At 42.4% G+C, this 15,046-nt stretch overlaps 1 protein-coding gene across 8 annotated transcripts in view; it reads left to right on the top strand.

The window, feature by feature from the left end:
• Nucleotides 1-15,046, top strand: part of NTRK2 (neurotrophic receptor tyrosine kinase 2) — a 366,819-nt gene that overhangs the window by 184,814 nt on the left and 166,959 nt on the right. For 6 of the 8 annotated variants that reach the window (XM_017949950.3, XM_003911870.4, XM_017949951.3 and 3 more), the window contains one exon: nt 12,877-12,924. The exons of the other annotated variants lie outside the window; for them this stretch is intronic. In XM_017949950.3, the coding sequence (XP_017805439.1) occupies nt 12,877-12,924 (48 nt within the window). The remainder of the gene's footprint in view (nt 1-12,876; nt 12,925-15,046) is intronic. 8 annotated transcript variants of the gene reach the window in all.

The raw sequence follows: 15,046 nt of genomic DNA, 5'->3' as shown, positions 1-15,046 counted from the left end.
ATTCTCCGTCCAGCTTTATTCTGTTGCTGGTGATGAGCTGCGTTCCTTTGGAGGGGGAGATGCGCTCTGATTTTTTGAATTTCCAGCTTTTCTGCACTGCTTTTTCCCCTTCTTTGTGGTTTTATCTGCCTTTGGTCTTTGATGATGGTGACATACTGATGGGGTTTTGGTGTGGGTGTCCTTTCTGTTTGTTAGTTTTCCTTCTAACAGTCAGGACCCTCAGCTGCAGGTCTGTTGGCGTTTGCTTGAGGTCCACTCCAGACCCTGTTTGCCTGGGTATCAGCAGCGGAGGCTGTAGAAGATAGAATATTGCTGAACAACGAGTGTTGTTGTCTGATTCTTGCTCTGGAAGCTTCGTCTCAGGGGTGTACCCCGCCATGTGAGGTGTGAGGTGTCGGTCTGCACCTAGTGAAGGATGTCTTCCAGTTAGGCTACTCAGGGGTCAGGGACCCACCTGAGCAGGCAGTCTGCCCATTCTCAGATCTCAACCTCCATGCTGGGAGATCCACTGCTGTCTTCAAAGCTGTCAGACAGGGGAATTTACCTCTGCCAAGGTTTCTGTTGCTTTTTGTTTAGCTATGACCTGTCCCCAGAGGAGGAGTCTACAGAGGAAGGCTGGCCTCCTTGAGCTGTGATGGGCTCCACCCAATTCGAGCTTCCCGGCTCTTTGTTTACCTACTTAAGCCTCAGCAATGGCAGGCGCCCTTCCCCTAGCCTCGCTGCCACCTTGCAGTTAGATCTCAGACTGCTGTGCTAGCAATGAGGGAGGCTCCGTGGGCGTGGGAGGCTCCGTGGGCATGGGACCCTCTGGGACAGGTGTGGGATATAATCTCCTGGTGTGCTGTTTGCTAAGACCCTTGGTAAAGTGCAGTATTAGGGTGGGAGTTACCTGATTTTCCAGGTGTTGTGTGTCTCAATTTCCTTTGGTTAGGAAAAGGAATTCTCTTCCCCCTTGCAATTCCCATGTGAGGCGATGCCTCGCCCTGCTTCAGCTCTCGCTGGTTGGGCTGCACCCGCAGACCAGCGCCAACTGTCCGACACGACCCAGTGAGATGAACCTCGTATCTCAGTTGAAAATGCAGAAGTCACCCATCTTCTGTGTTGCTCACGCTGGGAGCTGGAGGCTGGAGCTGTTCCTATTCGGCCATCTTGGGCACGCCCAAATTTGGTTCTTAACTAAAGAATGCAACTGTGAAAAGTTGCAATCCATGCAAGATTTATTCATTTATTCATTCAGCTCTTTAGTACCTACAATGAACCAGGCACTGTACTCAATGCTAGAAATACAGTGGGGAGACAAGACAGAAATATGTGTTGCTTTTAAAGAACTTACAGTTTAGGAGGAGGTTACGAGTAAGTAGATAGCTAAAAATTCAGAGTGGGAAGGAACTATGACAGAGAAAGAACAGGGTGCCTTGGAAATACAGAGAACAGTAGACAACACTAATGAATGTTCCTACCGTTGTCTATCTCTGAGCTTTACAATGCAGTCTCTACTCTTTTGTGGGCATTTTATGCCCTATTTTTAAAACCTTTCAATTAGAAATTGAGACAGCTATTGAGTACCTACCATGTGGGAAGTGCCCTGCTTGACAGTGTTGTATCTTATGAAGCTTATGGAAGAGAGTACAGAGTTGAATAAGACACTTTTTTTTTCCACACAGAGTGCTTAAAATCTAATAGGAGAAATAAGATTACATAAATAATGAATGCAGTGCAGAGTGTGGTGTTTATCATAAGAGACAAACAGACCAAATGTCAATGGAGGTATTTCTGATTTGGGGAATAAATAAATGCTTCATGATAGGGTAACTTTTAATGTGAATTTTATTGAATAAATGAGTTTAATGATCAAAGATGAAGCATGGGGGTTACATGTCTGGTGGGGGAAAAAAACACACATCAAACGCAAACACACCAAATCTGAAAACAGGGAATGTGATGATTTTATTCTACTCTCATTACATCCCCAGCATTAATCACACTGTCTTGCATCTGTCAGGTGATCAATGAATAATTTTCAAATGAATTAATAGGAAAATTCAAGGCATCTTTATTAAAGATGCAAACTAATAGTTTAACTGGAATCTTAAGGTGAAACTAAGATGATAAAGCTGGAGGCAGGTCATGGGGCCAGGTAAAGATTTTGAATGTCATTGAAGAGTTTGGACCTTATTATTCCCTTACCCCTATGTTTACATAACACCATTATGTTCACCAAAGCTCACTTGACCTTAAGATGGTCCAATCAGGTAGTCAGGACAGTAATTATTGCCCCATCCAATAGAGAGGAACTCAGAGACAGTCCAAGTAATTATGGACGTTATGTCAGGAAATAGCGAATGCAAGACTTCACACCCAAGGTAGTACAAACTCAGTTTCTATTCCTTTGTACTGCATTATGGCTCTGTCCTGAGGCAGAAACGCCCTTTTGGTGTTGGGAGCTGTGGAAAGAAATGACATTATCAGAGCTGTTTCTAAGATAAACTGGGAGTGAAAGGGGCTGGCAGCCAGGTCACTAGGGATGAGGACATTAAAATAATGTGAGAGAAGACCAAACTGTTGTGGTGACCATGAGCATAGGCAGACTAGGATTTCTTTTTAGCAGGGATAAAAGGTTTTAGCATGAATTCTACCCTTGCTGGTCTATGACCTAGGTCAGGGTTTCACAATCTCAGCACTGTTGACATTTGGGGCCTTGAATTCATTGTTGTGGGGACTGTCCTATGCATTGTCCCTGACCTCTGCCTGTTAGATGCTCCTAGCACACACTTTCCACCCACCTCACCATTGTGACAGCCCCAAAATGTCCCCGTGGCCAAATTTCCCCTGGGAGGCAAAATCGCCCCCGTTTGAGAACCACTGACCTAGGCAATCAATTTTGATTAGTTTCCAGAAAATCAGTGGACCCTAAAGAGCACATTGGGCATTTAGTGGGAAAACATCAAGCAAAGAAATGCAGTCTCATCTGATGGGTTTAGGTTTCTTCCACTGACACTGTGCATGATGGCTCATAGTTAATTTGTTTGACCAGCATTGCATTTTAAATAATGGGTTTTCATTTTGTCCTATTTATGGTCATTTTATCCAATTATTTTTATTCAGCGCCCAGCTTTATAAGTGTGTATAATCCTGTTATGCTCTATTCCATTATGGGAACTTCCTAACAGAAGAGCACACAGTAATACAATTAAATAAACATTTTGGCTATTGTGTTGGCCTCACACATTTCCTGACTTTGGCTGGATTCGAATGTGGTTATGGGATGGGAAAGGAGACAATGGGTCACTAAAAAGAAAGACAAAGGTGCTGAAAGGTGACATGAAACAGGTCACCACGGTTCCCAGATTGGTGGGAAGAATTCAGATACCACCTAAAATGGAAAATATCCTGTAATGAGAATGGAGCTAAAATTTTCTTCCTCCCTCCAAAATTCCATAACACAACGGCAAAAAGTTTCCTGTGTGGTGCTTTGCATGAGCTACAACAAATGTTGGTCTAGAAGGACTAAAAAAGAATTTGCATGTTTTATATATATGAATATAAATAATGTAAGTATAAATATGAATATAACTATAAATATGTAGCAGAAATTGCAAAGGCATTTCTAAACACATTTAATGTGGTAACAAAGCTTATGCAAGAAAGAACAGAGAGCACGGCCTTCCTTCATGCCGGGCTCACTTGGTGACTGGGCACAATGGACAGGTCTGGGCAAATCAGCCAAGACATGAGTCATTGTTTAGGTTTTCCTTGGAAACAAAAGCTCCTGGGAATTTGACATCAAGTGTTTGCCAGACTCTGTGGACTTGTTAGTCTCTTGCAGGGCCACTAACATCGCTTCTAAGATGATACCCTGAGAATCAGCCAGTTTCCTCTGCAAAGACTTGCCCTGAGTGCTAACCAGCATGGCTTTGCAGAGAGAAGGGAATTTGGGGCATGTCTCAGGGAGTCATTCATCCAACATTAAGACAGTGTTAACAGGGAAATTGTGTGTGTGTGCAACCAGACATCACCTGCCTTCCCTGCAGGGAGCTTGTGACAGCTGAGAAAATGTTTATAAAGCATTTTGAGCTCTCACTGGGGTGGTACTGTAGAAAGGCAAATCTTTGATATGACTCTCTCACTTCTGTCAACTCCTATTATTAAGCAGAGGTTGCCCCTGCCTTTCTCAAAGTTCCAGTCATGGAAAGTAATTATTAGGAGTTGCAGGTTCCATTTTTCACCTACCCAGTGAAGATTGTAACCATCTTTGTTAAAGAAAAAACTTTATGGAATCTACAAGAGATTTAAAAAACTCAATGTTTTATGTAGTTTAATTGGGAATGAGTAAAATGTAGATGCACTAAACTACCTTTGAAATAGTCCACATGTACTAAACGAAAGAGAGAAATAGTTGGCAAGTTTCTCTTCAAAACTAAATGTTTGAAATATGTGATCAAGACATCTTGCTATGTTCCAGGCAAGTCTGATTTAATCTATTCCCACTTGAGGCTTTTGAACTTTATGGGATGTAAGCCTTTTTTTTTTTTTTTAAATGCTGCAAAGAAGCTGATTAATTTTCAAATTAAAGCAATATCTGATCTCTAGTAAGTTTCCTGGCATATAGCATTCAATAAATACTGTTTTTTTTCTTTAAATTGCTTTTGCAGAGCACTGGCCTTTTCTCTTAAAATGAGGATATAGTGGCCCCAAAGCCTCCGAGTATTATTTAGCAGGAGAAAATCTAGGCCGGTTGACTGAGTGCTTTTCCTTAAATTGCACATGATCTCACCTTCTCAAAATACCCAGGCTCAGCAAAGCTATATAAGGCCATGTGTCAATCTTCTCAGTCATATATGCCTAATGTTTAGTCCTATAGACTTTGAGAGCTTGTAGAGGCCTTAGATGCCATTTCTCAAATTTTGTTTTCATGGAGCAGGAAACGGAGTCCATGAGAGGGAAGTGGCTCACTCAAGGTCACACCATTCACTTCCGGCAGTGTCTAGAGAGGGCCCACATCTTCTGACATTCTAGTCCAGCTCTTTATTCCACACTACTGCCTGGAGTGCTGGATTCTAAGAATTGCTCAGCTTTAAATACTGTCTTCAGTCATGTTCCATTGGAGAGCCACAAATCATTAAGGTAGCAAATATATTTGCAAAATATATAATGGATTTATGATTTATGTTGTATGTATAAGTTGCATATTGGCATTTTCATTACATTTGCTATATTTAATATTGTTATGCTTTTTCAAAATTGTTATTCTCATCCATTCCACAAGTGTTTATTGAGTGTTTATGCAAGGCACTGGAGATAGTGGTGAATTACACAGACAAAATCACTGTAGCAAATACTGTTGGCGTTCCCCCCCGCCTGTGTCCTCTCAGCTCTCACCACCCCAGCGCTTGCCTGCAGAGTCTTGCTGCAACCACTCATGAGTCTGCATAAAGACCTTCTCTGGGCTGGGGGCGGTGGCTCATGCCTGTAATCCCAGCACTTTGGGAGGCCGAGGCGGGTGGATCACAAGATCAGGAGATCGAGACCATCCTGGCTAATACAGTGAAACCCCCGTCTCTACTAAAAATACAAAAATTAGCCAGGTGTGGTGGCACACGCCTGTAGTCCTAGCTACTGGGGAGGCTGAGGCAGGAGAATCCTGGAGGCAGAGGTTGCAGCAAGCCGAGATCGTACCACTGTACTCCAGCCTGGGCAACAGAGCGAGACTCCATCGCAAAAAAAAAGAAAGAAACAAACAAACAAAAAAAGGACCTTCTCTTTGCTGGAAGCCTCCAGTCAATGACAGGTGGGAGTTGGAGGGTAAATGACCCTCACCTTTGGGATGGGGTAACTCTAAGGTTCATTCTACTCCATCGCTCCAAGTTCCCCAGGCATTTGAACGCCAGTTGTCCACAGTGCAACCCCCTGGATAATGTATGCATTACAGGCTTCCTACCTCCTTTTGTTTCACTTCTTGACTACTCCTTTTGTGCTTCCTGGGATCTCTTCTTAGTAAACTACTTTTGCATGGCTCCTTAGTCAGGGTCTGTTTCTAGGGGAGCTGGTCTAAGACAGTCACTGGCTTCTTGAAGCTCAAATTCTAGAAAAGGATGCAGATAATAAACAATAAATCCATTAAAAAAGGTCACATATGGGTGCCTACTGAGAAGAATGAAATGATAGAGAGTGGAAAGGGGTTCAGAGAAATTCTGATTAAAGTGTGAAGTTGGGGTCCCTCTGATAGTGTGATATTTGACCTGAAACTTGAAAAACAAGAAGTAGTTACAAAAAAGAGTCTGAGGGCCGGGTGCGGTGGCTCACACCTGTAATCCCAGCACTTTAGGAGGCCGAGGCTGGTGGATCACTTGAGGTCAGGAGTTCAAGACCAGCCTGGCCAACATGGTGAAACCCCATCTCTGCTAAAAATACAAAAATTAGCCGGGCATGATGGCACACACCTGTAATCCCAGCTACTCTGGAGGCTGAGGCAGGAGAATCGCTTAAACCCAGAAGGTGGAAGTTATAGTGGGCTGATTGTGCCACTGCACTCCAGCTGGGCCAACAGAGCGAGACTCCATCTCAAAAAACAAAACAAAACAAAACAAAAGAGCCTGAGAAGAAGATTCTGGGAAGAGGTATGAAAAAATGCAAAGTGAGCAGGAATAGGAAAGAGAACACTGGGCTGTTTCATGGGGAATGAGGCCAGGGAGGGGGAAGGCCGAGGAGGTTGGCCCTGTCGTGAGAGACTCTGTAGTAAGGATCAGAAGTCATTGTAGTAAATGCAACGAGAAACCTTTGGAGGATGTTAAGCAGGAGAATGCAATAATCTGATTTATACTTGAAAATGATTACTCAGGCAGCTCATGGGAAACAGATCAGGGGAAGGCAAGAATGAAGCAGTGAGCTAAGTTAGAAGGCTACTGAAGAAATCTAGGTGAGAGATAATAGATGCTTTTCAGTTTCCAGACTCAACTGTTGATAGAGAACAGAAGTAAATAGAATACAAACACAGAGTGCATACACATTTATATCTTTGTCTCTGTGGGTATTTATATGTACTGAAGTGGTTCTTAGCATTTGGGGGTGAGAACTCTTTGAAAATCTGATGAAATCTGTGGATCTCCTCTCCAGGAAAATGCAAATGTGCACTGACACACAATTTTAAATGTGTGCTGACAGGTTGGGAAGTCATGGAGTCAGTTAATAAAACCTCAAGCATATGTTTTTTGTGGTTTTTTTTCCTACATCTGTTAGTAGGGGTAGGCTCTCTATAGTGGTAAGTAAGTCCCAAAGTGGATCATAGTTCAAACATATATTTTTGTTTATGGATGAGAATGGAAGGAAAGATAGCTCAACGTCATTGGCCCTCTGGTAGAAAGACTCTGAGATGTGTTCCACACTGTCTACGCCCACGTAACAATACTGGGAGAATTCGTTGTTCCTTGAAACGGCCCCGTGCTATCTTCAAGTCATAACTTCCAAGCTTGCCCTAGGTATTATCTTAATTTTGGCCAGGTCAAAGGGAGTACACAGAGGAAGTCTTAAGAGGCAAGGCCTGGAAGTGAGACCCATTGCTCTGCTCCCCCTTCATTGACTAGAATTTAGCCATCTGCCCACAACTAACCACAAGGGAAGCTGGGAAATATGGTGTAGCTGTTTTCCCCACCCAGCGGCTGGGGAAAACCGGAAATACAAATTTCAGGAACAGTTAGGAGGTTCAGCCATAATACACACATTTTTCTTTATATTTGTCACATAGGAGTTGCTCAATGTTACATTTTTAGAGAACAGTGGAAATACCTCACATTGTAAGTTTGATGAAAGACAAGGGATGGAGCCAAGTGAAGGTTGGTCAGGAGGATACAATACCCTTTGTGTCATGATTTCCAGAACCAGTTTAACTCAAAGCAAGCCCTCTTCCTAGACTGTGGAGATGGGACTTTCTTTTATTAAGGGTATGTCCTTAAGTAAAAGATTAAGATCAAATTGAAGTGGAAACTTGGCCCCAAACTACACTGTTCTGTGCCCGGAGGAACTGGAATTAATTTGAAGCACACTATTACTCACCCCGATTATGTGCCAGTAGGAAAGGGAGATGATGATACTGTCAACAAGGCGAATTTTGTGTTCATTTTCTCTCACTCCAATGAGCAGTCATTCTAGATCTTAGATGTGACAGTTCATTGGCTACTCAGGCAAGCACTTGGCCTATCTACTCTGGACTCAACTCTGGTCCATCCTTTCCCTGAAGCAAAGCAGCCCAGAGACTCCTCTTTCAAACGTCCTTTAGGGAGTGGGTGTGGTCCTAAGAAGTTGGAGGTGAAGTCCATTTTTATTAGTAAATCATATTTTACCATTTGATTCCATGACAATGGTAAAGTCATTTTTCTTGGGGGTGGAGGGTGGTGAGTCTTACCTTAAAACATAAAGAAATTCATTTGAGAACATGGCAAATTTTAATTTCTTCAGCGTTAGAAGGGAGGAAAGCTGATTTTCTCTTAACATACTAAAATGATTTTTCTGAAACTTAAAAATATCCAGAAGCTGTTTTCTCTTGAGATCAGAACCTTTCTAAGCCTCATGTTTAATGTTTGAGCTATTCAGTACCTACAGGGAAGGTCAGGTTTCTTCCATGTTGCCTGTTCCCAGCTCCTTCCTCTGATTCTCTCATTTACATCATAAATATTCCTTTTCAACCCCCTACGTTTTAGCTCTTTCCTTTAAGAGAAATTTAAAAAGCAGTATATATATATATTTTTTGCCATTTATTTTATTTAATTTGAATTCCATCTTAGAGTTGTTAATGTGTTTACATGCTATTTTTTCCTATATTCCTTCTCTCCGGTCAGGGAAAATGTTGAGCTTTCTTCAACACGAGATGGATTTAATTGGTTAATTTCATAATTTAGAGTCTTTCTTGGTCTACATTCCAAAAGGAGGGGATTCTTTAAGCTCAGTACAGCTACATTTACTTTTGAAGGAGCCCTTTATTTTGGAGTGAATAAAGTCTCTCTTATTAAACAGAAAATAAAAGAAGGTTTGGCAGGACTCTACTCCCCATGGATGAAACATCACAGGAAATTGAGAAATTGTTTCTTTTTGGCCTTGTGGGAAAATTTTGCTTGTGAAATTTAGTGTTAAAGTTTTAAGACGACTGCTTAAATCCATCAAGAAAGAGCTGTTGAATGCATAACAGCTTCTAGGGAAGAGGTGCCAGCCTGACCTTTCTGTATCTGGTCTGTTAAATGTTCAAGGAAGTGTGTGGTATGATCAAGAAGATTGTATTCTCTCCTACATAATGACTGAGTTAATTTTAAACAGAACGTAGAAATAGTTCATTAATTTAAGAATAATTTTGTCAAAAGTTGGCCTCAGCTGGGTGCTCCTTCATTTGTGCCTATAAGACAGGACATTGTATAGGCCCAAATGAGAAATGAATCCTAGGTAGAGAGTCCAGTTTCCATTCTCAGGTTGATCTATGGGCTCCAGAATTTTGATATTAAGCCTGTGTCTTGAGCTTCAGACCATCCTGCCAACTGAGGGTATTGCTTTCCATTTTCTTCACATAGGCACCTTGTTTGAAATTTGTGGCTAAAACCCATGTTCTCAGTTTGACTCTTAAATCTGTTTTCCTTCTAAGTTCCTTAGGGACTCTGTGGGCAGCATAACCATATACTTAATTGTCCAAATCTGAAACCTTCATTGTTTTCTCTCTGCACTCCCCTCAATTTGCAGTCAATCACCAAATTCTGCTACTGTCCCTAAATATGCCTGCAGTCATCTCCTTTCCTTTACCTTCCCCTTCCCAAATTCCCAGTTCAGGCCACAATTCTCTCATGCCTTGATTTCTCTAAAAACTTCCTTAACCAATCTCTTGCTTTCAGTTTTTTCCTCCCGTAATCCTGATTTCACCCTGCAGCCAAAATAATTTTTCTAAAATTATTCTTGACAATGTTACTTCCTGGCTTGAGTTTGATTTCTTTTCTTTTTTTTTTTTTTTGAGCCTAACTGTGCAATTTTCACTACCATATCCAAACTCTTGACTTGGCCCTTACTTGTACCTCTCAGTTCCCTCTCCCCACCCACCTTCCAGCTGCATCAGCCTCTGGACACATTCAGCACTTCTCACCTTAGCCAGAACTAGATTCTGAGTGCAGTCAGCGTTCTTTCCTCTGCTCTTTCCCATTCTTGGCTAATTCTAATCTATTTTCTAGAAATCCTCTGAGCTCTCTCTCTTGAGCCCCCTTCCAATCCTCCATTGGAATACAGGCTTCTTTTCTGAGCTCCCACACTCTGAACTTACGTCTTAGATGGCTCATCCTCCACCGAGTGCAAGCTCCGCCGCCTCCCGGGTTCACACCATTCTCCTGCCTCAGCCTCCCGAGAAGCTGGGACTACAGGCGTCTGCCACCACGCCCAGCTAATATTTTCTTTTTTTCTTTTTTTTGTATTTTTAGTAGAGACAGGGTTTCACTGTGTTTGCCGGGATGGTCTCGATCTCCTGACCTTGTGATCTGCCCGCCTCGGCCTCCCAAAGTGCTGGGATTACAGGCGTGAGCCACCGCGCCCGGCCAGCTTCTTAAGGGCTGCTTTGCAGCTCATTTCTCTTTGAAGGCTCTGTTCTGCCTGATAAATAAATGAGAATGAATAACTACTTATAGTGTTTTTCTATATTTAAAATTGAATTCTAATTATACTGTTATAAAATTCGGTTAATTTTGGTGATTTTGGAGCATGGGAAATGCAACTAAAGAAGAATGAAAAAAAAAAACCCACTATGATTTGACATCAGAAGATATGAATCCAGGCTCGGTCACCACAAGCTGAGAGATTTGCTAAGTGTATCAGCCTCCCTGAGTCTCAGTTCCTCGTCAATAAGCATAGGATAATTTCTCATGTAAACACAGCTTGGCTGAGGACCAAGGAAGAAGTGCCCAGTGGGTGGGTGGAGGCACTCAGTGAACTGTAATGACTTCACAGGTGAGAGGAATTCTTATTTTCTGTATATCTGCAGTTCTCATTGTGCAAAACTCCAGCTTGGGAGAGGTGAGGTGTGAATGGTTTCATGGGACACCGATGGGAGGGGAATATTTGCCGGGTCTCTTCCCAATTAGGTGGAGCCACACCAACGGTGGGGAATTCAGCAATTTCTGTAAGGGGAAATTGTTCCTCTTTAGTTTTCCCATTGGGTAGAGCTCAAAAATACCCTTCTACCCTCTCAAATACTGTTGGTGACAGTGAGACCTGGCATAGTGTTGTAGCAATTTGATAACCTGTATTGAGAACTTTCACAATATTCATTCTTTTTGAATGAGTAATTCAATTTCTAGAATTTATCTAAGGGAATTATTTTTAACAAGAGAAGGGGAGCACTTAAGATGTGTAAAGATGTTCATTGCAGTTGTGTTTATTATAGTTAATGATCAAAAATAATCTGAAACGTGCAATCAGTGAGGGATTGTGATGGCATTGCCCTTTGGTGGGTTCTCTCTAAAACAAGAATGTAACGTTGAAAAATTACTTAAGTGAAAAAAACTAGGCTTAAAAAATTCAATCTGTGGTTTAATAAAAAGTGTTTAAATCAAACAAGTATAGGAAAACAAAAGATGACCAGTGGGATAATACACTTCGTTTTAAATGGGGTTAGTTGTAACTAAGAAATCCGTAGGCAGGACTCTGCCTCCCTAGACTAACAGCTCCAATGAATGAAGTTCACTGTCTTCTGTGCAAACGAATCTTTATTTGGCTTTGGCTCAAGGCCAGGCCTCCATCTCGTCTTCTAAAACCTGGAAGGAAGCATTCAGAGGAAAATATCGATCCGAAGTAAACTTCAGCTTAGAAGTTGGGGGCTGAAGTTGTAGGACACCAGGGAGGGAAAGCCTGCGTTTACCCTTGAGCAATCGTCATGACAACAGCCTCCTAAGTCATCTTTGAGTGTGCAAAGAGCTTTTCTGTGCATTGTTCACTTAAATTGATTTCTCTTCAATTTAGCTAGCTAATTATCCAAAATGCCTGTAAAAATTATGAAAGAGGAGGGAAACACAGTTACTGATTTGGGGTCCATTCCCTTTATCTTCCTCATATTCAGGGATTTCCCCACTGCGTGGAATTAACTTTGAACCCAGGGAAATTACCTAGAAGGAAATAGCTGAGCTCAGGAAGCAAGCAGACATTTCACTGTGGCTTTATTCACGGGAGGCTCTCCAGACGTTTGGCAGATATTTTCTTACACGTGCCTACTGGACCTTGTGTTGTAAGAGGCACAGAACAGCTGTACACAGTCCAGCGTCACACAGCAAGTCAGGAGCAAGAATCTGTGTAGAATTAAGATCTTTTTGTCCCTCCCTCCTAAACTATCTAGCCCAAGTGTCTGCTCTCCCACGGGATTTTGTGCTCCTTTTTTTTACTGTCTGTCTCAGCTTCAAAAAAGATCTGTTTTCTCTTATTATTTTCCCACATTGCTGTGGTTCAGAACCGTAGTGCATTTGTCAAATGCATTGTGTGTGTCTTCACCCCTGCAGCTTCCCTGTCAGATGATTCAATACAAGGCAATGATCTCTCCACTAAGGGGGAAGAAAGAAAGTGAGAAAGAAAGGAAACAGCTCAGAGCCCTAAACCCTGGGTTGTGGCTATTTTTCTCATAGACAGGCTGCTCTCTCTTATCTGATTGGAGTCTCCGTGTTCTCTGAATGGGAAATAAATCTTAACACAGAAATTCAAGCGTTAGTTTCCAGGTGTTTGATAGGAAGCTTTCATCCCAAGTGGTTTGTTTACTTATTCATTTATTTTTTGTCGGGGGGAGTTTGTTGCATTATTTGACCAAGGACAGTGTTGACCACCTCCGGTTTCTACTTCTCTTTCGAAGTTTATTTTATGTTTTGTTGTGGTTTTCAGATTTCTCATGGTTTGGATTTGGGAAAGTAAAATCAAGACAAGGTGTTGGTAAGTAGTTAACTCACTCCTTCTTTGGATAAGTAATGAGTCTGTGTTTTTATTCGGATGAAAATGCTTGGACCCTCTTTACATTCCACGGTCTTTGATTCATTTTCTGTGTTCCTGGTTTTTGATTTGTTGAAGAAGTAGGTCTAGAATTTTTCCAGAAAAGGCATTACTGTTGTTAATTGAGATCAGTACATGGTTTTACAGTTTGAGATTTGACTCATTTTTAGCCTGTGGGGGGAGTGTTAACTGTCGTTCCAGTTCTAGTTTGTGATGCATTTTTAAGAAGGTTAAGAAAATAAATGCAACAGGGAATCGCTGATTGAACAGTCAAGCTGGATAAGTTTAGGTCTTAACTTTCTTCCATTGGCCAAGATGTAATAGAGTTCTGAATTGGTAAATCAGTTTCCATTTATGACCATTCCTCTTTCAAAACAGATTCTAACGTCCAGACGCTGTGATTTCTGCTTGATTGCATTCTATTCCCCGCATTCAGACTATGTGCTGACAATTGAAAAGCAGAGTTTGTAGCTTACCAAGTGAATGCAGATGATGTAGCACATCATTAGAATTGAAATCAGGTGTGATCTCTTGGGACCTCTAATTTGTTCAGAATTTTCTATGGGTACAGAGACAATGAACAGGAATTGCTCAGAAGACATGAGAAGACAGGCATTCTTACATCTTTCACGTGGGTTTCCAAGATCCGACCATCTTGGGCATCTGTTGGTTCGTATAGTGTTTCTTTTGGTAGCAAGGTTGGCCATAGGTAAAATGTCAAAGTAGAGGAAATGTATCCTTGTCAGGAGACTGCTCAATTCCAAACTATCCACCCTATGCTTGTTCATCCTGGCCATATAAGGAGCTGTTTCCTGTCACTTTCGAACCTGACATCAGACCTTGTCTTGTTGGGCAGCCTCTATCACTGTCTGTCCAGGGATCCAAAAATGACCAGTGGGCTGAGGCAGCCTGGCCAGATGGGGCCTGGGCATGGGGGGAAAGTCACCTTCACTCTTGCTAGTTCCATGGATTCCAAGGTTAAAGTTCTTAACCCGCAAAGGGGAAGTGGAGCCCTGGCAAAGTTAGAACATCAAGCTCAAGTAGTCAGGGCTTCTAGGCAGCTCCCCAGGGGCAAATTTCAGACACAGCTGATCATTGTCACTTTACCAAGATACCGGAGGGATCATCCTGCCTGGGCAGTCTTAAAGGTGTTCTGTTTTACGGGTTTGATGCGTATGCGTGCACAGGTGTATCGCGTGTGTTTTTGGGGAAGGTGGTAATAAACTCTCCCATCACAGTGCTATAAGACGGGGTCTTGCTTCTGCTAAATTGCAAGTCATTCCAACCACTTAAATATTTTTTCAAGTCAATTTGCACTGCTGAAGGGCGCTTGTTCCTGAAAAGCTGCAAAAATGTGGTTTTACTGTTTTAGGCCACAGCAGAGAGTTCTTCAGAATTATTCTTCCAGCTGCAATCCAGCAGAGGTGCTGCTCTTACAAAACATAGGTTTCATTATTTTTCAAGTCTGCTGAGACCAACAGTTTAGGAGATGATTGCCATTGAGAAGATAGTGTGTTACTCATGGTTCCCAAAAGAAAGGGGCACACCACGCAATGCAGAGCCACGTGGGGAAGCGCTGGGATCCATTAAGAGGCAGAGGAGGGAAGGGAGAACTTGGACAGGAGCTTTTAGTGTGTTTCCAGGGTAAGGAACTGGGGAGGGAGGGTAAACAGGTTTAGGATTGGCTAGTCTGAGTAATTTCAACAGGCTCTAGGGTACAGGAGCTGTCTAGAGTTGTCAAGTACCTGGTCCTGGCGTGGGGAGGGCAGGTGGATAGTGGCCTGAAGTGTGAGCCTCACATGAGGAAGGTGGTTGGGGGTGTTGTCTCTGGATTGGTTGGTTTGCATTTGAAAGGCGTGCTCCCAGGCAGGGTATTTACCATCTGTAGGAACTGACTCACCCTTTGTGGGAGGGCTGTCCCTCCAGGATCAGCAGGGCCCCAGATGTCAAAGCACCAGAATCCAGAATATAAAAAGGCTTGCTTAGTACAGCTGCTCAAGAGTACTAACCCTTCCCCTCACCTTGAAGGCACTATTGGTATTGAGAGAAGAAAACTCCCCCAGAT

The sequence above is a fragment of the Papio anubis genome, chromosome 13 (assembly GCF_008728515.1).
Source record: "Papio anubis isolate 15944 chromosome 13, Panubis1.0, whole genome shotgun sequence".
Classification (NCBI taxonomy): Eukaryota; Metazoa; Chordata; class Mammalia; order Primates; family Cercopithecidae; genus Papio; species Papio anubis.
This window is presented reverse-complemented; position numbering and strand designations above follow the sequence as displayed.